The following is a 24,958-nucleotide window of genomic DNA, read 5'->3' on the forward strand; positions in this document are numbered from 1 at the left end:
AAAATTACAGACCAATCACGTTATTTCGCCGAAAATAAGGTTAATGAGCAATTGTGCGCAATATTTAATTAAACTAACTGCTGTGTAAGTTTAGTAACTTCTATACTTCGTCAGAAAATTGTATCTATTGCTAAAAAATACTGCACACCTATAAAGCCAGAGCCAGACATTGCCCATGTTGTTAGACTCACACCTGTACAGACGCTCAGAAGGCTGTCATGTCCGATAAAAGTGGGCGGATCAAAGCAAACAGTAGCGTATACTCTTCTATAACCACGCCCGGACAGCTGACCGTACGATATACAGAGAACACAGAGGTGTTCACCGCAGAGGGGTGAAGAGAGACAAGGCAAGAGGAGATTCGATATTTTAAGGACAAGATACATATACATGCCAAGGAATCTCTAAAGTTTCTTCCCTAAAAAAAACTGCCCTTACAACACGGACAGCATCGACAGAGCAATCACTTTCTCAAGATAGCTTCTGCAAGTACGCAGCAGGTAAGCCCGAAAGTGCCTAGGAAGATTCCTCTGTTCATCTCAGTCTTCCTGAGACAACATGCGCGCATCCGACAGTCTGTTGAAATGCAATTTCGCGAATTTATGTGGTTAGGTTGTGAAACAGGCAACACCAGAGCAAACAAACTTTCGTGTGGTGAGAGTTTAGGAAACACTCAACGTGATAAAGTTCATACTTTCATGTTATTGTAGTACCGTAATCACTGAAAGTGTAGGTGTGCACACCTGAATCGTGTTTCAGATTAATTAGGAGGACGCTAGTCATTAACCCTCATTCCCCGCCAACTTTTCATTCAAAACTCTTTTTCCAGTAGTTCTTAAGACGATTTCCATCAACATATTTAAACAAATGTGTCTTGATTTACTTGCTTATTCGTCTTATGGAAACTGGTCAGTTTTACACTGTCAAATGGTTCCTGTTTTGGAGACTTGAAGGTTTTTGATACCTCCTGACTTCTGCTTTATCAATTCATTAACATAACGATAGGCATATACACCCCCATTAACCTTTTCTTTTTGTCTTTTGGGGATGAGGGATTTTTTTTGTTGTTGGTTTTTTGTTTTGTTTTGTTTTTTTGTTTTTTTTTCAGTATGTAAAAATTATTTTTCTGCTTGCTTGTTTCAAGATGGGACTTGCTCACTTGAGATTCTCGTGGCCTATTGATTCTTGCAAGAATTATGCAACGTGTGTGCTACCTAAGGACATTGCATGTAAAATACACACACACACACACCCAGATAAGCCCTGGGGGTACTCATTCAGAACAGACATGCGTCGCTTACTTCCTTGGAAGTCATGTGTCTCTCCTGTTAGTGACAGTTGCGGCCAAATATCCTCATTCACAGTGCAAACCAATAGTAATTTTCAGTACCTGATAAAACCCTATTTGTCCCCTTTTTACAGCTTGTCTATATTTCCCCAGTTTCAGCTTTCAGCTGGAAAGCTTACAGCATGGTTGTGTTCTCCATGGTTGTGTGATTCTACAGCAAAGAGCTTTTAAGTTTGAGTGTTTAGCTTGGTCTTAATTCTGATGGCAGCTGGTTGAGAGTGGATTGAGTTTTAGCCAAGGTGAGGGACTGAGAAGCAGCAGAGTGTGACTGCAGGTGACTAGTGCACAGTGGATTGTAGATGACTAATTCTTCTTCACATGGCTGCCTTTCTTATCCTTTCATCATGTTTTTATTTTTTTTATTAGTCTATTTTGGCCTGATTGGAGTTGCCTCTTGGGGACCAAGGATCTTAAGTGGCAAGGGAAGGACAAGACAATTAACCAGTGTCTGATCAAGGCCCATTGGCAAAAGTTAGATGCTTTGGGAATTCAGCACAAATTCAGTTATCTTTTGGACTTCTTCACTTAGCACATGGCATTATGTAGGATTAAAGTCTTCATATTGCTAAATCAGTCGGAAAAAGCTCTTTGAACTGATATCAGAACAAAATACAGAAACTCTCACACCACAAGTGATGAAAGTACATGTCATGGGAAGTTTCACCATTTTCATAGTGTGAAGTAAGACCAGTGCTGTCTTAGTCAAACATGGGTGCGCTAGATGTCTTATGGCATTTCTATTTTCTTTTCTATCCTTGGGTCGCACATGCTGACAATGGAGATTTTCATTGGGCAAATGACTCGTATCGTTTTCCACTGCTGACCCAGTTAAATCAGGAAAATGCAAAGGTGTAGAATGTTTGCTGTGTTTGTTTCATGTATGTGCCATAGTCCATTTTCCATGGACTGGGTATAAACTTTCTTGCAACTATATGACTGTACATTAGTTTTGTCACATATCTGCCAACACCTTGACAGTGCAGCCTAACAACCTGTTTGAATGTAGTTCGTCCCACCACCGGTTCTCATTAATCACAGCATCTGTGTCTGAGCTCCTAATGTACTTAGAGAGGGACACAGATGACAGCTCCAACACTTAATCTCTTTATCCCTCTCCTCACACTTACTCCATTTCTCATGCTCTCCCACTGACATCATCGCTGTTTCCACAACTTTTTCTCTCTCTCTCTCTCTCTCTCTCTCTCTCTCTCGATCTTTCTCAGGCCAGATTGCCCTATGCTCGCATTCATTCTCTGATTCTGCCTTTATCTTATTATATCTTTTTGCCCTATTGACGTTTCTTTTGCTTGTCTGTCTCTCGTAAGCTCTCCAAGTTATCTCTGTCAACCATCCAGTTCTTTTCAGATAACAGGAGAAGGCTTTTGGGCTTAGGTATAAGGACCAGGGGCTGCGATGTCCCAGGGAAGTGCTCTGATGTGGTAAGAGGGGACGCACTCGGGATGAGAGTGAAACGGAGCGGGTGCCACGTTGTGTTTACACATTAGAGGGCCAAATAAGGAGAGGGGGGAGTTGCCTGTGTTCAGCCATATTTTGCCCAAGGGCAAGACCTACAAACTGCTGTGTAAGAGCCTACCTCTGCCAATCGAGTTTTGATTTAGAACAGTTTAGGTCAGAACAGGGGTCGGGAGACTTTGTAGAGCAGGGTCTCTCTGTTTCCGTCTTGAGCCTTCTTATGATAACATGTTTCGGTAGAGTTACACATCCTGCAAGACTGGCGGAGTGAACTGGAATAATAGCTCTAGGTCTTGTAATGTTATCCGAAATGTAATATTTAGCAGTCTTTGTCCCCGGTTTCTTGTTTTGACATAGAGGGCCCAAAACCAACTGAATGAAAGAGTGAAATGATTCAAAGGAAACTATGTTGCATTGTCTGCGCGCATACTTTCTCTTTCCTCACACTCTTTCATTACACTACTAAGGATGTCTGTAATCCCTGAACACTATCGGTTTTAAGAGTCGGGTAGCACCAAGCTTTTGTAAAGAATTAGATTAAGCACTATTTGGGTTTAACGGGATGATGCGGGTATTTAAAGCAGCTTGGCGTCCACTGCTCCGGGTGTGGCCGTAATGAAATTTTCCTCCTTGCCCAAACTTGCTCTGGAATTTCCCCCTCAAGTTGCATATTCTGCTCCACTCCATAGTTGTAGGCAGAGGCTTCATTGTCCGCTTTGTTAACCTTTTTCATTTTTTTTTTCTTACGTAAAAGGCTGTTAGTGCAACGCAGCTAACCGAGATGACAATGAACACACATGGATATTCTAGATTTAATCAAATTTGCATGCTAAAAAAATACAGGTATATGGGTGTGCCTGTCAGCCTCCAGAATACTTAGTTGCAGAAAAAATCCCTCCCAGCTCAGTGGAGAACCCTGAAATGATTAAAAAATTGACTTAATACTATTAAGCTGAGTTTAAGGTTGAAACTGTCAAATCATGGAATTGAATGAGATCGGCACAAACTGAGGAATTGCGATCAGGAATGAAGATGGGGAATTTGTGGAATTCAGATAACCGAGTGGGCAGTGAAAGAATGTGACCTTTGTCACAGGGGGTGGGCGTCGTCATACCTGTGAAAATGCTCCAGGGTTGAATATGTAAAACTGGACTGTGTCTCCCAAAAATCAGCTACATGCTACTCAGTGCTGACACAAATAACAATGACTTGGCTTGCCTTGTATGGTAATTTACTCTGGCTTGGTAGTTTTCAGTTATGTTAAAATCTTTTTTGTTGATCAAAACCTGCCCATCAAGGCAGTAGTAAATAAATAGAACAAAAGGTAATGCAGTGCTCTATCAGATCTGTATACAACACTAGTTGCTGTCTACACAACATTTTGTTTCTGCTATTGTGTTCTGTGGATATATCCAAGAATTACTTGTATTACTGATCTCCTCACTTTTGGTGTAAAACATTATTTTGACAAAAGATGATTTATGTAACTCTCCTCATTTTAGCAATTTTTTCGTCATAAGTCATTGAGTTACACAAGAGAGGGAGTGGTTATGCAATCCTTGCCACATTTGCAATGCAAATTCTTCCTATTAATATGGTCCAGAAGTTTTAATTACTCCCTGTTCTTTTCAGCCACCATGTCAGATGCGGAGAAGTACCTCTACGGCGACCGCAACACGGTAAGCAACCCGCTGGCCCAGGCCGACTGGGCCACGAAGAAGCTGGTGTGGGTTCCTTCCGAAAAGCTCGGCTTCGAGTCGGGCTCCATCAAAGAGGAGAGTGGAGATGAATGCCTGGTGGAGCTCACCGACTCGGGTAAGAAGGTCAAGGTCCACAAGGATGACATCCAGAAGATGAATCCACCCAAATTCAACAAGGTGGAGGACATGGCTGAACTCACCTGTCTGAACGAAGCCTCCGTGCTGCACAACCTGAAAGAGAGATACTACTCAGGACTTATCTATGTGAGTTTGCTTTGTTCATTATCAACATGTGGATGCCTTGTGGGTTATGTATGTGATTAATTCATATTGATGATTCAAATGAATATGGTGTGTCATGGAACAGTTCTTAAGAACTGTAGTGCAGCGCTTTGCTTTTTTAATGTCTTTAAGCAGAAAGGTTTTTTGGTGGGGGGGGGGGGGGGGGCGAGTTTAGTAAATTTTCGACCTCCTCTGTTTGTTGTGTCAGACGTACTCGGGTCTGTTTTGCGTGGTCATCAACCCCTACAAGAACCTTCCCATCTATTCGGAGGAGATTGTGGATATGTACAAGGGCAAGAAGAGGCACGAGATGCCCCCTCATATTTACGCCATCACTGATACAGCCTACAGGAGCATGATGCAGGGTGAGAAAATGACCACTGACACTTCTCTTCACACCCTCAGTCTAAATATGATTTCACACACACTCACTCACTCACTTCCTCATACTGCAGTGAAGTTTTACACACTCTACTGAACACTTGTACCCATTCTGACAATCGAGTTGATTCATAAAAGGGTATTCGTCTAGGCATCAATAACCATGAGACAATGAACAAAGATAAATAATTCACTTTATAAGAGATTTCGTCCTCTATAGACTTGTCAGTTATGGTTATGAAGTGATATTGCATATTGCACACCGAGGGCAGTAAAATGTAATTCGTTATGTTTAATTTGGTAAAAGTGGTAATATTTAGTCAGTTAACCTCGACACTTCTTTTCTGTCTCTCTTAGATCGCGAGGATCAGTCGATTCTTTGCACGTAAGCTCAAATCCCCCCAGCCATGGCTAAACATGCATTTCACCAAACTACAGTGCATAGTTTATGGGTTGTGTGCATGTATGATGCTCTTCAAATATTCATGTGTCATACATGAATCTTCTGAAGATTCCAAAAGGTTGAAAACATGTGTTGAATATCTACGTGGACAGAAAACATTGTGGTCATTTGAGACCTATCTCTTCCTAACTAATCTCTCTCATCTGATGTAAATGTAGTTGTTCCCTTTTCTCACCCTTTTTTTACTTTTCATTTTTGCTTATCTCCAATTTGGATTACCTCTTATTTCATAACTTTGTTGCTTACTTTTCCTTCCGCCTTCTCTTGCTGTATCTGTCTTTTCCACCACAGAGGTGAATCAGGGGCTGGAAAGACTGAAAACACCAAGAAGGTTATCCAGTATTTGGCGTGCGTCGCGTCATCTAAGACCAAGAAAGAGCCGGTAAGTCTCATTTAATTGAATTCTCTTGCACCCTTCCCTTTTCTCTGCCAGTTTTTCTACTTCGTCAACCCAGCAACACATCACGCAACTTCCCTCCAACCTCTACTTCCCTACACCACTTCTCCATTCTCTGTAATTTTCATATAATTGCTCTTCTACCTGTTCTCCACATACTCATCACACTCTCTCTCTCTCTTCCTCTCCCTCTCCTTATGTCAGTTATTTTCCTTATTTAGGGCTCACATTCCTTTCTCTTGTCCAGACCTGTTCTTTCTTTTGACCACGATTGCGTTGCTGTCTCTTAAATATCTGCCGTTCTATTCAGTGTAAACCACACGATGAATCACTAACTATGTTTCCAACAGATTACAGCCTCTTACTACTTGAATTTTTCCATCATTCATTCATCAGAATGAATGGTATGAAGTTGACTGGAGAGTGTTGACCATGTAAAAATGCTTGTGTTTAATTGTGTAATTCTGTAATTTCTTACAATTGTTAAGATTATTCTTGTCTTTCTTTGTCTCCAGAGCAGCTCCTCCTTGTCTCATGTGAGTTATTATTCCCTCCATCTCTCCAGCATGACTTTGAATTCCCTCTCGACATCCTTCTCTTACCATCGTTTTACAATTCTTTGCTTAATACAAGCTGCATGAGATTAAAATAATTCCAAATAGGGTCACAGGTCTTTAAAATAATCTCTAAGTCAGGAAGTCAAGGATGTGTCTGGCTGCCGACGTCATTGTAATCAACAGAATTATGAGCCTATCAGTGACTGATCAGAACTAGCCTACCTGAAACCGACCCAAATTGAGTTCCCTGAATTTTAAAAGGTTGACTTAGGGGAGCAGTTTGCCTGCTAATTTAAGTGTTTAAGTATATACAGCACAAATTGCGTGGCTAGAGAGACAGCAATGAGCTTAAACATTACATTTGTCATTTATTTGACATTTTTCTATCTTGAGTCTTCAGGCCTTATGTAGTAAATCTCTGCTTCCTTCTCCTTTGTTTTCGTGCTGTTGTCTTTCTGAATTGGGGCATTGTTATCAGTCTGGTTTGTGTGCACTGTACTTTTTTTTTGTTTGTTTGTTTCTTTTGTTTTTTTGCATGTACTCAGTTGGAGCACTGTTTAGTGGGATATCTAACTGCTTTATGCATGCCTAAATCGCAGTGTATGGGTTAGGCCTACCGTTGCCCCCGAAAGCTGATCCAGGAACAGTGTTATATTTGGTGAATGTTAAAGGTGCAATGTGGATTAAGAAACATCAGTTTCTTGGGGCAACATCACAAATCTCAAATCTGTTGTCTACAGTATTGCTTCAAAAGTCAATAGCAGTGTCACTGTATTCACTAACCCTTTCAGTCTCTGTTGCTACTAACACAGGCTTAACGTAATGAGGCATGTCCTACGTGTTTGTGTTGGTAACACTGTGTGCCATTGTTGAATTACAGAGCATGAATTATATGTTGGCGAAGGGCGAAATCACTTCCACAGAAGGGCTTTTATGAGAGTATGTTTCAGGTGGAATGTTTTTGGTCTGTTTAGGGTGAGCTGGAGAAACAGCTGTTGCAGGCAAACCCTATCCTTGAGGCCTTCGGCAATGCCAAGACAGTCAAGAATGACAATTCCTCCCGATTTGTAAGGATTGGTGTATTACTTACTTACCTCAATATACTGATTTTATTTACTTGAATTTATTTTTGGACTGTTCTGTGGTTCATGGTTTTTCCTTTATCTCCTCCACAGGGAAAGTTCATTAGGATTAATTTTGATGTCAATGGATATATTGTTGGGGCCAACATCGAGACCTGTATCCTTCAATATACCACAAAGAACAGAAACGTTTTAAGCAACCTACTCTGAGAGAAATGTAAAGAGATTTAATTGCTATTGTATTCTCCTGTTATCTTACACAACATGGAATTACATACTGTGACCTCAAACATACTGGGATCTTTTTTTTTCCCCCCTTTGAATTAAAAAAGAATTGGCCGTCATTACAGTCCACTAATGTTATGAGCTGTTCACTGCAGTAATGGCTAAAGATGAACAGTACAGTGGATTCTGGTTTTGCTTGTGGCTGTTTATTGCACTTGACACACTTGTCGTCAGATCTCCTGGAGAAATCTCGTGCAATCAGACAGGCCAAAGAGGAGAGGACTTTTCACATCTTCTACTACCTGCTGTCAGGGGCCGGGGACAAGATGCGCTGTGAGAATTGCTCATATTAGAATATTTAAAAATATTTCAAATGTATTTAAAAGAGAGAATATTTACAAATCCCCTTAATAGCTATGGTTCATGTATATTGCAGACGAATATGTATTGATTGAAAATACATTTAATCAGGTCACTGTTTTTAGAAGGTCCCTTGAATATATTTCAAATATTCAGTTGTGCTTTGTATGGCTGCCTTTGGGTATAAGGGCTAACAGTCTGTGTATGTCTGTCTACATTGACCCTTTGTTTCACTTGATTATAATAGAACAGAGAGATTTGGATTTGCTTGGTGTTTTTGTAGCCTTTTTGTTTAAGGAATGGGACATTCATCGAGGAGAAGATAAAATTGGCAAATAGTGATTGAAAAATCCCATGCTCTCAAACATTATACAAAATCTAGTGTTTTCAATTCAGAGTTTTTCACTACTCTGAAAGACATACGTTGTGAAATGATGGACCGTGTCTTTCCCCAGCGGAGCTGTGCCTGGAGGATTATAGTAAATACCGTTTCCTGTCCAATGGAAACATGACCATTCCTGGTCAGCAAGACCGTGACATGTATGTGGAAACCATGGAGGCATTCAAGATCATGAGCATCCCTGAGGAGGAACAGACAGGTAAATAAACACACAGAGACTTTTCATTTAACTCTTAGTTGGTTTGTTTAATTATGATTGTGTAGATAACCTAGTTATTGTTTGCATTGAACACTGTCGTTTTACCAGTTCATGTTTATCTAGGTGTGTGAGGTGCTCTCATTTTTTCCCCCCTCCTTACAGGCCTGCTGAAGGTAGTGTCAGGAGTGCTGCAACTGGGAAACATGAGTTTTAAGAAAGAGCGCCATTCTGACCAAGCTGCCTTGAATGATGACACCGGTATTTCATTTTTTCTCCATCTCATTTTGCTAAACCTTTAACCAAGGAGAGACGAGACACAGGATACCCTTAAGCATGAAGGGTGTCTGGACAAAACGTGGCACCCTCGCAGCTGTCGCTAAATTTAGTCTGTGCTCACAGGGCATATTCAGATATGATTTATTGAACATGAATATTCTCGCAGAGCAGGAAAAAACATGCTAAAAGCATCTACTACAAAGTAAACTTATTCTCTGTATGCATGTTTTAATTCAGCTATGTTCTATGCCTGTAGCACTGAAGACAATTTTCACTTTTTTTTTTTTTTTTTTCCAAAAATTCAGGAGAGCATTCAAAAGAAAATCAAGGCACTGAAATATACATAGAGTCACAAACTTATTTGAAGCTTTACAGTGTAACTTGTCTATAAAAATCATTTGCTTGATCTGTAGTTACGAAAGCAGTGAGTCAGTTTTGCTGTGACTGAGAGACGCATCTCTGGTTTTCAGCTGCCCAGAAAGTATGTCACTTGATGGGCATGAACGTGACCGACTTCACCAAAGCCATTCTGACCCCACGGATCAAGGTGGGCCGGGATTACGTGCAGAAAGCCCAGACGCAGGAGCAGGCTGAATTTGCTGTGGAGGCCCTGGCCAAAGCCTCCTATGAAAGACTGTTCCGCTGGCTGGTCATGCGCATCAACAAAGCTCTGGACAAAACCAAGCGACAGGGAGCTTCCTTCATTGGCATCCTTGACATTGCAGGATTTGAGATCTTTGAGGTATGGAATATTGAAATTCTCTAGTACTGGGTTAGCCATCAGAGGCCACAGAGATTTGCATTAATTTTGTTCCAGACTAGATCTGTGAGACTGAGTCACTTTAGTGTTACGTTTAGATGACGATTGGTGATGGTCAAATTCAAAGAGTTTTCAACAAATGCTGGGGATAAAACATAACTATCCTGGGTCAGCCAGAGGAGGATGGCTTCCCCCTGATGAATCTTGGTTCCTTCCAAGGTTTCATCCTGTCTTAGTCTAAAGGAGTTTTTTCTTGCGACTGTCAACTTAGGTTTATTCAATGGATGTATCGGGTCAGGCATCCTGTAAAGCTGCTGTGACAATTTTCATTGTAAAAAGCACTAAAAAACAAAATTGAATTGAACTGATGAAGTCCTTCCTTTCTTCTCATCCCCTGCAGCTGAACTCATTTGAACAACTCTGCATCAACTACACCAATGAGAAGCTACAGCAGCTCTTCAACCACACCATGTTCATCCTGGAGCAGGAGGAATACCAGAGAGAAGGCATCGAGTGGAGCTTCATTGATTTTGGCCTGGACTTGCAGCCCTGTATAGATCTGATTGAGAAGCCTGTAAGTTTACTGTCTGGTTTGTCTCATTGATTCTGTTTTTTATTAGGTGTAAACACTAAAACAGAAACTATTGGCACCAAGATGGATCTCTCTCTTGGCCCTCTGACATTCACATCTTAGAATACAAAGAAAGATGTCAACAGGAACTAAAGTCAAATCAAATGAAAGAAAATCAAATTTGCAAACAAGTCAATCCCAGTTTGTAAGGGAGAAAGCTACTTTTACTGAATTTCTTTCTCTCAACACCAACCTTTGCTCTGTCTTCTCTCACCATTTCCAGAATGGACCCCCAGGTATCCTGGCACTGTTGGATGAGGAGTGTTGGTTCCCAAAAGCCACAGACAAGTCTTTTGTGGAGAAGGTAGTGCAGGAACAGGGTAGCAACCCCAAATTTGTCAAGCCCAAGATGCTCAAAGATGATGCTGATTTCTGCATCATTCACTATGCTGGAAAGGTCAGTACTCAATAAGTCATTCTGTGTCTCAGTGTACTACTAAATTGAATCAGATCTTTACTGAATTTGGGGGTGGTTGTCCAAAAAGTGTGGTCTAAAAGTGACTGATTTAAGACTTGGTCATCAAGTTTAAATCAATCTATTAAGCGACCTCTGATGAGGATCCAGCATTGGTTCATGTTTTCTCTGTCATCCTTCTCCCATTTCCAGGTGGACTACAAAGCAAAGGAGTGGCTAACAAAGAACATGGACCCCCTGAATGACAATGTGGCCACACTGCTCAACCAGGCATCAGACAAATTTGTGTCTGACCTCTGGAAAGATGGTAAGAGAGAAGAGGAAAATGAAACTATAGATAATGATGCCATTCACTATTTCAACATTTAAATGTATTGTAATGTTTATTTAACCTTTCTCGTTGTTTGTTCCATTCCAGTGGACAGAATTGTGGGCTTGGACAAGGTGGCAGGCATGTCAGATTCCATGCACGGAGCATTCAAGACCCGCAAAGGAATGTTCCGGACGGTAGGGCAGCTATACAAAGAGCAACTGGCCAACCTGATGACCACTCTGAGGAACACCAACCCTAACTTTGTCCGTTGTATCATCCCTAATCATGAGAAGAAGGTATGAGAGATGCAGCCACTGCCATGACAGTACACACACTCTGCTTGATTTGATGTTGCATTTAAAATTGCTAATATTAAGGGGCAGATGGGAGGTTCCGTCTGGTCATTTCATATTAATTTGTTGAAAAACCACAAACAGTTTAGTTTAGAAAGTAGATGAAGACATTCATGTGAAGGTTGTGTTTATGTCCATTAGGCAGGTAAACTGGAACCTCATCTGGTGCTGGATCAGCTGAGATGTAACGGAGTTCTGGAAGGAATCCGTATCTGCAGACAGGGTTTCCCCAATCGCATCCTCTTCCAGGAGTTCAGACAGAGGTATCAAAAAAGTTACTATAGATCCCCATGGTCGTGGAGTCCCATTTCAAAAAATAATAACAACTAGGCCACTGCTCTCTTTTTTAGGTATGAGATCTTGACTCCTAATGCAATTCCAAAGGGCTTCATGGATGGAAAGCAAGCATGTGTCCTTATGGTAAGACTCTCATGAAATGTCAAACTAAATGCCATCTCAGTTTGAAGAAAAATGAAAACAGTGTGTTATGTTTCTTTTTTTTCCCCCCTCTCGCTGTCAGATCAAAGCCTTGGAGTTAGATGCAAACCTTTTCCGGATTGGCCAGAGTAAAGTATTCTTCCGGGCTGGAGTCCTAGCCCATTTGGAGGAAGAGCGAGACATGAAGATTACAGATGTCATCATTGGCTTCCAAGCCTGGTGTAGAGGCTATGTGGCCAGAAAGTAAGTTCATTGTATCGATTTGTAACAATTTTGTTTTTAATAAGCTACCAATCAGCAGCTTAAAATGATGCAAAGTTCATTGAACCCCCCCATTTTATCTACATAATACTTCATTAGCCATTTTCATAGCATCACAGCACTCATCCAATGTGTTCCACTCCACAGAGCCTTTGCCAAGAGACAGCAGCAGTTGACAGCCATGAGAGTGATCCAGAGGAACTGTGCTGCCTATCTGAAACTCAGGAACTGGCAGTGGTGGAGACTTTTCACCAAGGTGAAGCCCCTGCTTCAGGTCACCAGGCAGGAAGAGGAGATGCTGGCCAAAGAGGAGGAACTTGTCAAGGTGAAAGAGAGGCAAGAGCAGGCTGAAGCACAGCTGAAGGAGTTTGAAACCAAGCAGCAACAGGTACTTAATGTTGGGATATCCACTCGTGCAATCTGTCAACAAAGGATACTCTTTGTAGACCTCTCCATAATATCGGACCCTCCCTCTCTCCCTTGCTGTCTCCTCATTCAACCTTCTCTTCTGCTGTAGCTGATGTCAGAAAAAGCGGCCCTTCAGGAGCAGCTGCAGGCTGAGACAGAGCTTTGTGCCGAAGCCGAGGAGATGCGTGCTCGTCTTGCTGCCCGACAGCAGGAGTTGGAGGAGATCCTTCATGACCTGGAGGCTCGTGTAGAAGAGGAGGAGGAGCGTGTAACACAGCTCCATAATGAGAGGAAGAAGATGCAACAGAACATTACAGTGAGGGCACTAAACATGAATGGAATAAAAAATTGTGAGGAGAAAGTTCCTGAAAGGAACAGCATACTAATGAAGTATACGTTTCCACATTGTCTCTCCACATAGGAACTTGAACAGCAACTAGATGAGGAGGAAGGAGCCAGACAGAAGCTGCAGCTGGAGAAGGTGGCTACAGATGCTAAATTGAAGAAGATTGAAGAGGACATCATGCTGCTGGATGACCAGAATAACAAACTCATGAAGGTATGTGATTCTTAATGAAAAGTGTGAGCTGTACGATCAGTTATTTAAAATCTGTGGTGCCAGAAGATTGTTTAAAAGAACATCCCTCATTAATCATCATAATCCCAGTGGTCAGTGGTTTTTGTTTAGGTGTTTGTCAAGGTAATGAGTGTGTGTGTGTGCCTGTGTGTGTAGGAAAAGAAACAGCTGGAAGAGAGGATCTCTGAATTTACCACCAACCTTGCAGAGGAGGAAGAGAAGTCTAAAAGCTTACAGAAACTCAAGAACAAACACGAGGCCATGATAACTGAACTCGAAGGTATGTGGATGGACCATTAATTATGCACAAATTATCCCTCCAACCTCGTAATGTCATCTCATCCTTCCTCCTTTCCATACAACCCATCCAGACCGTCTCAGAAAAGAGGAAAAGCAGAGACAGGAGCTAGAGAAGAACAGACGTAAGCTTGAGGGTGACTCCACTGAGCTCCAAGACCAGATTGCTGAACTTCAGGCTCAGATTGCTGAGCTCCGTGCTCAGCTAGCCAAGAAAGAAGAGGAACTATTGGCTGCTCTCGCCAAGTACGAACACAACAAAATTTACATGTTTTCTCGTGTCACTGTATTAAATTTTGTCGCACCAAGATCTCAGAGGATCTATCACACTTGAATACACACTTCAGAATATTCTTAAAACGGTCACTGCATTTCAGCTTAATGTCTTATGGTTTCTTTGTCTTATCCCATGGTTTCGCTAAAGCTATGCACATGTATCTCTCCATACAGAATTGAGGAGGAGGCAGCCCTGAAGAACACTGCTCAGAAGAAAATCAGAGAGCTGGAAGCTCAAATCTCTGAACTTCAGGAAGACCTGGACCTGGAGCGGGCTGCTCGCACTAAAGCTGAGAAACAAAAGAGAGATCTGGGGGAGGAGCTGGAGGCCCTTAAAACTGAGTTGGAGGACACACTGGACTCTACTGCAGCCCAGCAGGAGCTCAGGTACCTGACTGTACACCTTTAGCTGTAGTCTGTGTATGCCTTTTGTCGTTAAGGGCACCTCAGCCTCCATACACAAGCCAATATGAATTTAATGGTTGTGATTAAACAAACTGGAGGAGGTCTTGTCTGAGCAAAACTGAATCTGTTTGGGGCTAACATCCACAGGGCTAAACGAGAATCTGAGGTGACCCAGTTGAAGAAGTCATTGGAGGATGAAGCAAAATTACATGAGCAGCAGCTGTCTGATATGAGACAGAAACACAACCAGACCTTTGATGAGCTCAATGAGCAACTGGAGCAGGCCAAGAGAGTAAGAATGCACCTGCTTTACATGAATTAGCAATTGCACTCCTGTTTTCAAAAGACTGTTACCACCTACCACCATCTACAAATTACACAAAGTATGCAAATCATTAGCCTCAACATACCCTTCAAGTAGCTGTTGCCTCAGTCTTTGCTGATATCTTAAGTTTTTCTTCTTGTGGTCCACAGAACAAAGCATCAGTGGAGAAAGCAAAGCAAGCCTTGGAGAGCGAAAGAAACGAGTTGCAGATTGAGCTACAGTCTCTGTCACAGAGCAAGAATGATTCAGAACACCGTAGGAAGAAAGCGGAGTCCCAGCTTCAGGAGCTGCAGCTCAAACACAGCGAGACCGAGAGGCAGAGAGCTGAATTGGCTGAAAAAGTTGCCAAGCTCCAGGTAACATAGCCGAAATGCTGACAAAGCCATCAGATCTCGTTATTTTACAAATATGAAAGGTGGACATTTTCATGAAACTTCATGCCCGTGTCATTTGTTCTCCTCCTCAGTCTGAATTAGAAAATGTTAGTACTGCTCTCAACACAGTCGAGAGCAAATCCATCAAGGCAGCTAAAGACTGCTCAGCTGTGGAAACCCAGCTTCAGGATACACAGGTATGCCTTATACCTGTTTGTCACTTTTAACACATTCAAAGAAAGCAAATACTGAAATACTGAAATTTTACTTTTTGATTTGACTCTAACTGTCCTTCCCCTCATAGTCCCTGCTTGAGGAGGAGACCCGGCAGAAGCTTGCTCTCTCCACTCGTCTGCGACAAATGGAGGATGAACAGAACAGCCTGCGGGAAATGCTGGAAGAGGAAGAGGAGAGCAAGAAGAATTTGGAGAAACACCTTCAGTCCTCTCAGGCTCAGGTACACACCTTGCCTTGTGTTAAGCTCATCTGTGCCATTGGTGCTTTGAGTCAAGTTTTTGTAACTTACCATGCTCCTCCGCTGCTCCTCAGTTAGCAGAGATGAAGAAGAAGCTAGAACAGGAAGCTCAGTCTCTGGAAAGCTTGGAGGATGGGAAGAAGAAAATGCAACGAGAGACAGAAGGATTGATGCAGCAGCTGGAGGAGAAAGAATCCGCCTATGACAAGCTGAACAAGACCAAAACCAGACTGCAGCAGGAATTGGATGATATGTTGGTCGACCAGGACCACCTCAGACAGATAGTCCATGAGCTGGAAAGAAAACAGAAGAAGTTTGATCAGGTGAACAGCACCCTTATTGCTCAGTATTCATGGCACACTGTTGTCAGTGTTTTCTGTTAAGCAACACTTAACACAGTGATTATCATTTTGTTATCATTTAACATCTGTATAAAGGAGTCTGGGCAGATGAGGCTGAACTTTTAGATATCTCTGATCTTACTTAGCATGCTATTCTCTTATTTAGATGCTGGCAGAGGAGAAGAACATCTCTACTAAGTACGCAGAGGAGCGGGACCGTGCCGAGGCGGAGTCCCGTGAGAAGGAGACTAAGGCTTTGACACTGGCCCGGGAACTGGAGACCATGACTGATCTAAAGAATGAGCTGGAACGTGCAAACAAGCTGCTTAAAACTGAGATGGAAGACTTGGTGTCATCAAAGGATGACGTTGGAAAGAGCGTAAGGCATTGTTCATGTACTTTTGAGGACTTGATTGTATAGTCTTAAGATCCTTGGCTTATTTTTTGAACCAGTGTTTTAATCTTGTATAACTAAACACATACAATCAAGTCTATCCAAAAAATATAGGAACTGTTTCTGAAAACGTAGTTACAACCAATAAGCCATATTGTCTGTTTTGTTCAAAGCTATGCTCCACCAGTGCTATGTTTCTTGTTGCTTTGTCCTCTAATGTTTCACTCTAATGGCAGGTCCACGAGTTGGAGCGTGCAAAGAGGGGGATGGAGCAGCAGCTGGAGGAGATGAAAACGCAGCTCGAGGAGCTGGAGGATGAACTTCAACTCACCGAGGACGCCAAACTCCGTCTGGAAGTCAACATGCAGGCCATGAAAGCCCAGTTCGACAGAGATCTTCAAGCCCGAGAGGAACAGGGTGAAGAAAAGAGAAGGCATTTGACTAAACAGGTATTCGACGACCAGAAACAGCTTTTTAGATCTGCAGTAAAACAGGGGGCCATGATGAAGCTGGGATTTGAGTCTCCTGACTGAGATACAGTCTAACCTACGAACCGTCATTCCCTTTCTGTTTTTTAGGTACGGGAGCTGGAGATGGAACTAGAGGATGAGCGGAAGCAGCGTTCCCAGGCTATGGCAGCCCGCAAGAAACTGGAGCTGGACCTGTCGGATCTGGAGGCCCAGATCGACATGGCCAACAAGGCCAGAGACGAGGCCCTCCGACAGCTAAAGAAACTGCAGGTATGTAAGAGAAAAAAGAACCACTATACCCCTAACCATGTATTGTATGATCCTCTCTGTCTCTCACCTTTGTTACTATCACTCATCTATTTATTCTCCCTGGTTTTATTTTCCACTAAATAATTACTGAATATCACAATTTGCCCAATGTCTCCACAGAGCCAGGCTAAAGAGCAGATGAGAGAGGCAGAAGAACTGCGTCTGTCTAGGGAGGAGGCCCTCGCTGAGGCTAAGGCCAATGAGAAGAAGATCAAAAGCATGGAAGCTGACATCATGCAGCTCCAAGAGGTAAGTCCTCATTTTCCCCCTCTCTTCAGTTTAAAGTCAGATTAGGAAAATGAACAAGAACAAGATGCAAGGACATAACTAATGAGGATTCTCTCTCTCTCTCTGTCTGTCCGGTTCTCCTTTTTTCTCTCTCTCTCTCTCTCTCTCTCTCTCTCTCTCTCTCTCTCTCTCGTCAGGATCTGGCCTCTGCTGAACGGTCTAAGAGACAAATAGAGCATGAGAAAGATGAGTTGCAGGATGAAATCAACAGCCAAAACACCAAGTAGTAAGTCTTAAACAGTTCCTGCCCTTCCTGACTTTCACATCTTCTATGAAAGAAACTTTAAATTGACTGTATCTCTCTCTTTGTCAGTTCACTTGTTAATGATGAGAAAAGGAGGCTGGAGTCACGTATTGCTCAGCTTGAGGAGGAACTGGAGGAGGAGCAGTTGAACTCTGAACTGGCGAATGACCGCCTGAAAAAAGCTACTCTGCAGGTACATTTTTTGTTTTCAAAACGGTTTTGCATGTTTTTGAAAGAACACCTTCATAATGGATGCTGTATATGTTCCATAGATCAGATCTTTTGTAGAGACAATACCAAATGTCCATAATCAAACTTAGAGGGTATGATAATTGGTAGGCCTAAATGATGAACTGCTGGTAGGGTATGTTTAGTACAATGGAGTATTAGAGCCACATTGAGCAAAAAAAAGAGAGATTTCGAGAATAAGGTCGCAATATTACAAGAATAAAGTCGTAATTTTGGGCTACATGTTATTTTAGAGGGGAAATATCAGAAGAGCGGCCTGCCACAATGTGGTGCTGATGTGCCAGAAGATTAAGTATTTCGTTATTTGTGAAACCTATACTGAAGTATAACTTCAAGATGTTCCACATTCCTTATTTTAACGCAGGCGGCAGGATGTTCTTCTGATATTTCCCCTCTAAAATAACACACAGCCTAAAATTACGTCTTTATTCTCCTAATATTATGACTTTTTCTCGTAAAATTGCTTTATTCTTGTAATATTACGACTTTTTTTCTTGAAATATTATGACTTTATTCTCATTAAATTACAAGTTTCTTCCTGTAATATTATGACTTCATTCTCAAAATCTCAGATTTTTTTTCCCCTTCCCTAATACTGCGTCATCATTTTTGCCTCTTGATGGAATAATTGGAGCGAGACCTACCATGTAAGTTCTCCATTGAGAAGTAAGCTAATGAGAACTAAGATCATCTCTCATCTATATCAGACAGAACAGGTTAACGTGGAGCTGACTGCAGAACGCAGCAACAGCCAGCGTCTGGAGGGAACGCGCTCACAGCTGGAGCGCCAGAACAAGGAGCTGAAGCTAAAACTGCAAGAGCTAGAGGTCACCATTAAGAGCAAGTACAAGTCTTCCATTGCCACCCTGGAGGCCAAGATTGTCCAACTGGAGGAACAACTAGACATTGAGACCAGGTGAGCGTGCTTTGCATGATCTGTGGCCCCGTTTACACTTGGTTTTAAAATGCGCCTTGGGTGATCGGATCATAAGTGGACAGCGCTAAATGCAAGTGGAAACGACCACCAAGACGCATTCTGATCCAATCATTCAAACCACTTGCCCAAGTGGTCTGGGATGCATTTGACCAAATATCTTTTGTAATGTAAATGCTAATGCGTCCTGATGTATCCCTGACAGAGACTAACGAAATAAACTAGCGAAAGTAATGTAGTAGTAACGGAATCCAAACACAAATGGTCAGCTGGATACCTTGGAGACGCACGATAGACACAGGTGTAAACGGCAATGTGTCTCGGCTGTCCACTTGTGATCCGATCGCCCAAGACGCATTTTAAAACCAAGCGTAAACAGGGCCCGTGTCTCGTCTCAGTCTATTGGTTTTAATTAGTAGGTCTGCATCGAATACCTTTTTTAGCCAATCGAATTTTAGCCAACCTTTTTCGAATGAAGCTTCAAATGTCTGTTACGTTTTGGCCTATTGTTTCGGGATACTCTACTTTCTACTCGGTAATATGAATAAAGACATGATGAATATGAGAAACTGCAGGTCACATGTGCGACCATTTTTTGAGAGTGTATGAATTAAACTGTCACGTGGTTGCACTCGTGCGAACGCATGATGATCATTGGGCTGTTTTGGTGCCCCTGAAGGCACAGGCACTGCGTTAGCCATTGTGGTTGAAAGTACAGTAGGACTTTTTCTTCTTCACTGGCTCAGTCGCTCTCTCCCTGCCTGCACTTACATCATCATTGCGCGTGTCATGAAACGCACGAAACAATCCATTTCGCTGTTACGGTGTTCCAAAGATGAAGCGGTCTATAGCTGATTGTTTTAAAAAAACAAAATGAGAGAGAGAGAGAGAGAGGAGGAGAGGGAGAGCCAACACCCAAGGCAATTAAATACAACATATAATAAATTTAAACATGGTACATGTAAAAACATGCTGTTATGCTTTGCTTTTTATTTGATAACATTTTTGTTACGTTTTCTCTTGAAGTTCTATAATAGAAGATGACCTATTTTGTCAGCCACGGCTTGTGGCAGAGAAACTTAATGTTCAGATTAAAATATTTTTCTGGAGCCACTGTCAATCTTCACGCCGATGCAAAACTAGGGTATGCAAATTAAGACAACTATTCATCAGCATGCAAGGTCATTGGTTAATGCCACGTTGTACCAGGAAAAAAAAGGGTGCGACCAAATCATGTGCTGGTGTGACCAACTGACAAAAGTTGGTGGCACCAGTGCTGCCAGTTGAAAAGTTAGTCTGGAGCCCTACGAATTCAGAAATAAACTTATACTTTTCAGATGGTTTCCCAAACTTGTTGTTGAGTGATGGTACACGAGTTTTATCTTGCATATTTGGCACTCTGGTTTTTAATCATCAGTAAGCTTCAAATGCCTCCGAACCACAATTTTTTTTTTTTGTACTTTTTTTTTTTTTTTGGTCCAGTACTGAGAACGTTATTCCTAGTTTATGCGCGAATTAATGACGTGAATGGAGAGCAACACAAGGCTTCTATTACTGAAATTCAAAAAGTGCATGTCTTTATTGGCAAAATTGTTTGTTAATAAAAAAGTAGGCTGCTTTAGTACCTAAATTTCTTGCATTACAGTAGCAATAACCTTAAAACTGCAAGTTAGCACCCATACTAATAATCACATGATTAATTTCACAGTCGAATGCCAATTCAATGAACGAAGCTCCAAATGTTTCAGCACAGCCCTGTTACTGAATCAATTATTGCATGCATGATTATTTGGAATATTGCAGTCTTTGAGTGGATATCGTTTTATGAGAGTGTGAAACTTGTTTTATTAAAAATGTTTCTCAAACCCTTTCAGGGACAGGCAGCAGGCATCCAAGATGGTGCGTCGCACAGAGAAACGTCTCAAAGAAGCCATCCTGCAGGTCGAGGACGAGAGACGCAACACCGACCAGTACAAAGACCAGGTCAGACATCATAGGCTCAAAAATAAAAACAAGTCCAGATCAGATGGCAGGCTTTGTCTGGCCTCTTGTCTGGATATTGATCTAATCTCTGTACTCAAGCATGTACTCAAGCAGTCTGGGCTTAATCTGGTACAATGTTAATATGCTGACATACAGCATGTCAGACTCTAGATCTGCAGCAGAACTTGGGCACATTTTCAACACAAAGTCCATTTAGAAATTGCAGCTGACTTTTTCAGCTGCTTCTCTTAGGAACTTTTCCCTGTTTTTTTTTTTTTTCTTTTCTTTCTTTTTTTCCCTGTTCTCCATGTCCGAGATCCCGAATAAACTGAGGAATATCACACTTCGTGGAGCAGGTTAGTGTCCTGTAGTTATCCAAATAACCAGAAGCTTTCGCGTGATCTCTCCTTGGTTTTCAGGCTGACAAACTAAATAACCGAGTGCGACAGCTGAAGAGGCAGCTGGAGGAGGCTGAGGAGGAAGCCACCCGTGCTAACGCCTCACGCAGGAAGCTGCAGAGGGAACTGGAAGATGCAACGGAGTCAGCTGACGCCATGAATCGAGAGGTCAGCACCTTGAAGAGCAAGCTCAGGTACGTCTGCATTGTTCAATGGTCTATGCCCAGCAAGCCCTTTCAATTTCACGGTCTCGTGTAAGAATGAAGAACTTGCACTGACCTTAAGAAAGGAGCCATCTGAATGGGCAGAATATTTTCATTAAGAAACATGCTCCAGTTGAAAGACAAGATGTGAGATTGAAAGATGTTGTGGGGACCCTAGAACTGCCACAGAAAAACTCATCACTTAGAAATAATGGTGTTGAGAGATCACTCGCATCAGAAATGCCAGAGATGAAGTGAATCTTTTGCCAGAGTCATCTGGACTGTGTGTGTTTGTATTCTTGAATAAATGCAAAATGTTTAAAGTAGCTTCTTTGTACCGTTCAGTTGTAACTCAGTTTCCCATATGACTCCTTTTAAGGCGCGGGGACTACACCACAAACATACGGCGAGCAATGAATCGTTCCGGCCTCGACAGCGATGAGGAGGTGGATCTGAAGAGCGAAGCATCTGAGCCAGCTGTCGAGTGAAGCGACTCCACCAATCACCATCAGTCCTCTCTTTTGTAAAGACCTGCAAATTGACCTTGACTCTATTTTTTTTTTTTTTATAGGTCGTTTGCTTCATTTCTTAAAAAGGGGGGTGAGAACACTTAAAGAGCTACCATGTTTAATCAAGCTTCTTTTTCTACCCAGAGTGCAACTGTAGCAAAAGACACAAACTGTCTCAGTTGCTGTGGTTTGATTTACTCTGAATACTGTGCCAGGCCATGTATGTCCATGGATTATTTGTGCCCTACACTCGTAGTTATAATTCATACTCAAGACTTTCCACATCTAGATACTCCATAAGCACAGACATGACAGCAACTGGTCACAGTTCATGTCAGTTTTCATACGAAGGACAATAGTCTTTTTTTTCCCGGTGTCTTTAATAGCCACTTCCCTATAAACAGTTTTATATAGTGAATCAGTAGTAAATTGAACATGTTTTTTGTTAACTCTCACTTGTAAAATGACTTAGAAGTTCAGATAAACCCTCTTTAATGCTTTCTTATTAAGAAACACTTCATCCTTTTGCTGGTTCTGTCATTATTATTCACTGTTTTTCCATCACGGGGCTTTATATGTATTATGTTTTCTCCATTCACAGCTTGGGTGATGGTTTGTTGTTCCTACAAAAAATTAAATTAGGTTATGAAGCATTTCATCACTAGTTATTCAGTATTTCTTGTAATGCTAAAACAATGTTGTTATTTAGTTCTTCAGTTCAGTTTAACTGCAGAAACTTATTGTTCGTAATGAATTGAGGTTAAAACGTGCACAGACATCTTTTTTACTATTGTTTAATGACATGACCACAAACTGTATAATGCAAGCCTTAAAAATTGTCATTTCATTCTAGCCATAATGTAATATCGGTCACATTATTTTGAATACGAGTTTTAATACAATTTAAGTCGTGTTTAGGTGTTGGGGCATGCTAATGATTTGTGATTAGTGTCAATGATTTCTACATTAGTGTCGGCAGTGCTTTTTAGTCCTTTCGCCTCCTCTTGCCACCATAACTTTTGTAAAAAGAAAAAGAAACTTTGTGATCCTGAATCTATTAGAGGAAGCTGAACTTTAATACAGTCTCATATTCCTGTCTTAAGCCTCTCATTCTCTTTTGCTATTCTTGAACATTATAAAGCACACGAGTCTCCCTCCACTGAATTACATTTCACTTTATTTGAAAAACGTTTGGGTGCTTCAAGCTGTCAATCTAATCACATCTCATTCTCACCATGTGGTGTTTATCACCAGCCAAACGAAACCTACAAGTGCATTTGTAATTTCTTTTATGTGGCAATTTACTGTGATGATGATATTAAAACAAATAAATGCCTGTATTTCAAAGTTGATTAAATCTGTATCGTTGCATTCCTTTTACACAGACTTGCCAGTTAATGTTTCTTGTCAAAGTTCCTTTCTCCAATCATAATACTCAAATGTGACTAATATTCACTAATAGCAGAATGTGAATGTTACAGTAAAATAGCACAAAATAGGTCATTCGGTTATTTAACTAGCAAAAGATGTAAAGATATAGCACAAACTTGAAAAAACATCTAATTTTTAGACTTGGAAATAAGAGTCTAAAATGAAATCCATGGAAATCTCTACAACTTGTATCTAGATACAGCTAACATGCCCAAGTGACTGCATTTGGAAATACATGACCGACATTTGGTTACATCTCTGTATTACAGCCAAGTCGGTCTGGGTTGTGGCCAAAAAGCGAGAGAAAAGTTTTTGACAGCAACTTGTAGCGTTGTGCAAAAAGTTCGCGGCAGAGCTGGCAGAAGCTTAATTTGCTGTTTGGCCCGGTTTCTTGAACCTAAAGAAATTTCTGTGTTTTCCCACCAGAGGGTGCAGTTTATCTGGTCTTGGGGCTGTGCGTGCTGCTGATCAACTGGAGAAAGCAGGTTAAAACCGGTTGATGGCTGGCTGACGTGCTGGTCAGCGCCATAGTTTTTATTCTGATAAGGGAGGGACACACACTAAAGTTTGTGGGAGGGACCATGTAAGTGACGTGAAAATAATCCAACGATCAGCGGTTCTTGGAACTACCTCCACTCTACCCAACCTCACATTGACTTTAGTCTTGCTTGTGTAATTTACATTTTGGGCGAAGACACGCGTATACACGGAATTACCGGCAACCTACTTGTTTAGCATTTACAAAGTCAAGTACCGCATGAGGAGAGATAGCAGCACTCAATAACAAAACAGAAAACCTGAGGTAGACATCGTTCCCAAAAGTTTCAGATCATAACGTTGTGTCTTTGGGCTTGTTTAAGATAGCTAGCACCTAGCAAGGACCACCTTGGTAACGTTACATTGCGTCAGCCTTATCAAGTAATGCCATTACAGTCAAAACTGTGATTAGATTTCTCATTGTGATCCATAAAAGTTTGTTCTTTTTAACAGCCTGACTAAGACATCTTACACGAGGCTTTTTAATACTGTGTCATAGATCCAATGTATGTTAGCTAAACTAGCTAAGCTAACTTTCGGTGTTTGTTACTAAAGTGCTAAAATTGAACTAAGCAGCCGGCTACCCTCCAGCTAGGGTAGCCAATTCAGAATGTTGAAAGCAAATGTTACTTCAGGATATACGTGTAATACTTTTTTAACTCTTATCTGTCTAGAAAGACAGTGAAATGTGACCAGCCAAACGTGTCTCTTGGATGTGCATCACAAGGACGGCCACTGAGTTTGACGTTTCGAGAAAACGTTGTAGCGACATGATGCTGGACCTAATGCGTGCTCAGATCATTTTTGGTCCTTAATCTGCATTTGAATCAGGTAAGCTTGGGTTGTGGCCGCTTATTGATGTTCTGAAGTATACAAATGACTTAGGTACGAGTGTTTCTTTAAAACTGTAACATAATTGCATGGCAGATTTGCTTTGTTTTGTATGTAGCCTTACGTTCATGCAAGTTCGTTTTTAAATCCTTTATTTATTGATCTTTGCTGCAATAACAATCCATGAACTACTGATTATTTGAAAAGGATTGATTGCGCTTGTCATGCATCCGCTCACATACACAACCCGTTTTTTCCCCGTTATTTTAGCTGCGCAGATTAAGCTGTATAATATTTACGGTCCACATTTTCCCTCCTGCAGTTGGAAAAGAAAAAAAAAATTGTCAGCTCTCAATAGCAAGACGGCAAGAGAGCAGACCGAGGCA

At 41.5% G+C, this 24,958-nt stretch overlaps 1 protein-coding gene across 1 annotated transcript; it reads left to right on the plus strand.

Annotated features, from left to right (window-relative positions):
- The first annotated feature begins 451 nt into the window (after positions 1-451).
- On the plus strand, positions 452-21,752 carry myh9a (myosin, heavy chain 9a, non-muscle). Its single transcript, XM_030783295.1, has 40 exons — positions 452-500; positions 4,454-4,785; positions 5,012-5,168; positions 5,542-5,569; positions 5,939-6,029; positions 6,560-6,580; positions 7,576-7,668; positions 7,777-7,840; positions 8,143-8,241; positions 8,724-8,867; positions 9,030-9,125; positions 9,614-9,885; positions 10,304-10,477; positions 10,758-10,931; positions 11,142-11,256; positions 11,368-11,558; positions 11,757-11,878; positions 11,966-12,035; positions 12,136-12,296; positions 12,462-12,702; positions 12,832-13,038; positions 13,144-13,281; positions 13,456-13,579; positions 13,671-13,842; positions 14,047-14,259; positions 14,425-14,569; positions 14,752-14,958; positions 15,069-15,173; positions 15,281-15,433; positions 15,526-15,774; positions 15,959-16,171; positions 16,423-16,635; positions 16,765-16,926; positions 17,086-17,214; positions 17,391-17,479; positions 17,567-17,690; positions 18,454-18,662; positions 20,555-20,663; positions 21,083-21,255; positions 21,644-21,752. Exons 2-40 carry the CDS (start codon positions 4,459-4,461, stop codon positions 21,750-21,752), a joined length of 5,883 nt encoding a protein of 1,960 aa, XP_030639155.1. The 5' UTR covers positions 452-500; positions 4,454-4,458.
- Positions 21,753-24,958: the final 3,206 nt, after the last annotated feature.

Source organism: Chanos chanos, chromosome 8 (assembly GCF_902362185.1).
Source record: "Chanos chanos chromosome 8, fChaCha1.1, whole genome shotgun sequence".
In the NCBI taxonomy this organism is placed as follows: Eukaryota; Metazoa; Chordata; class Actinopteri; order Gonorynchiformes; family Chanidae; genus Chanos; species Chanos chanos.

What these genes read in the sequence shown, in the direction of transcription:
- myh9a (XM_030783295.1), top strand. Translation starts at nt 4,459, where the DNA reads ATGTCAGATGCGGAGAAGTACCTCTACGGCGACCGCAACACGGTAAGC. An exon ending in AACTGGAGCAGGCCAAGAGA is followed by an intron (nt 14,570 to 14,751) that starts GTAAGAATGCAC and finishes TGTGGTCCACAG; the next exon opens with AACAAAGCATCAGTGGAGAA. An exon ending in AACAGCCAAAACACCAAGTA is followed by an intron (nt 17,480 to 17,566) that starts GTAAGTCTTAAA and finishes TCTCTTTGTCAG; the next exon opens with TTCACTTGTTAATGATGAGA.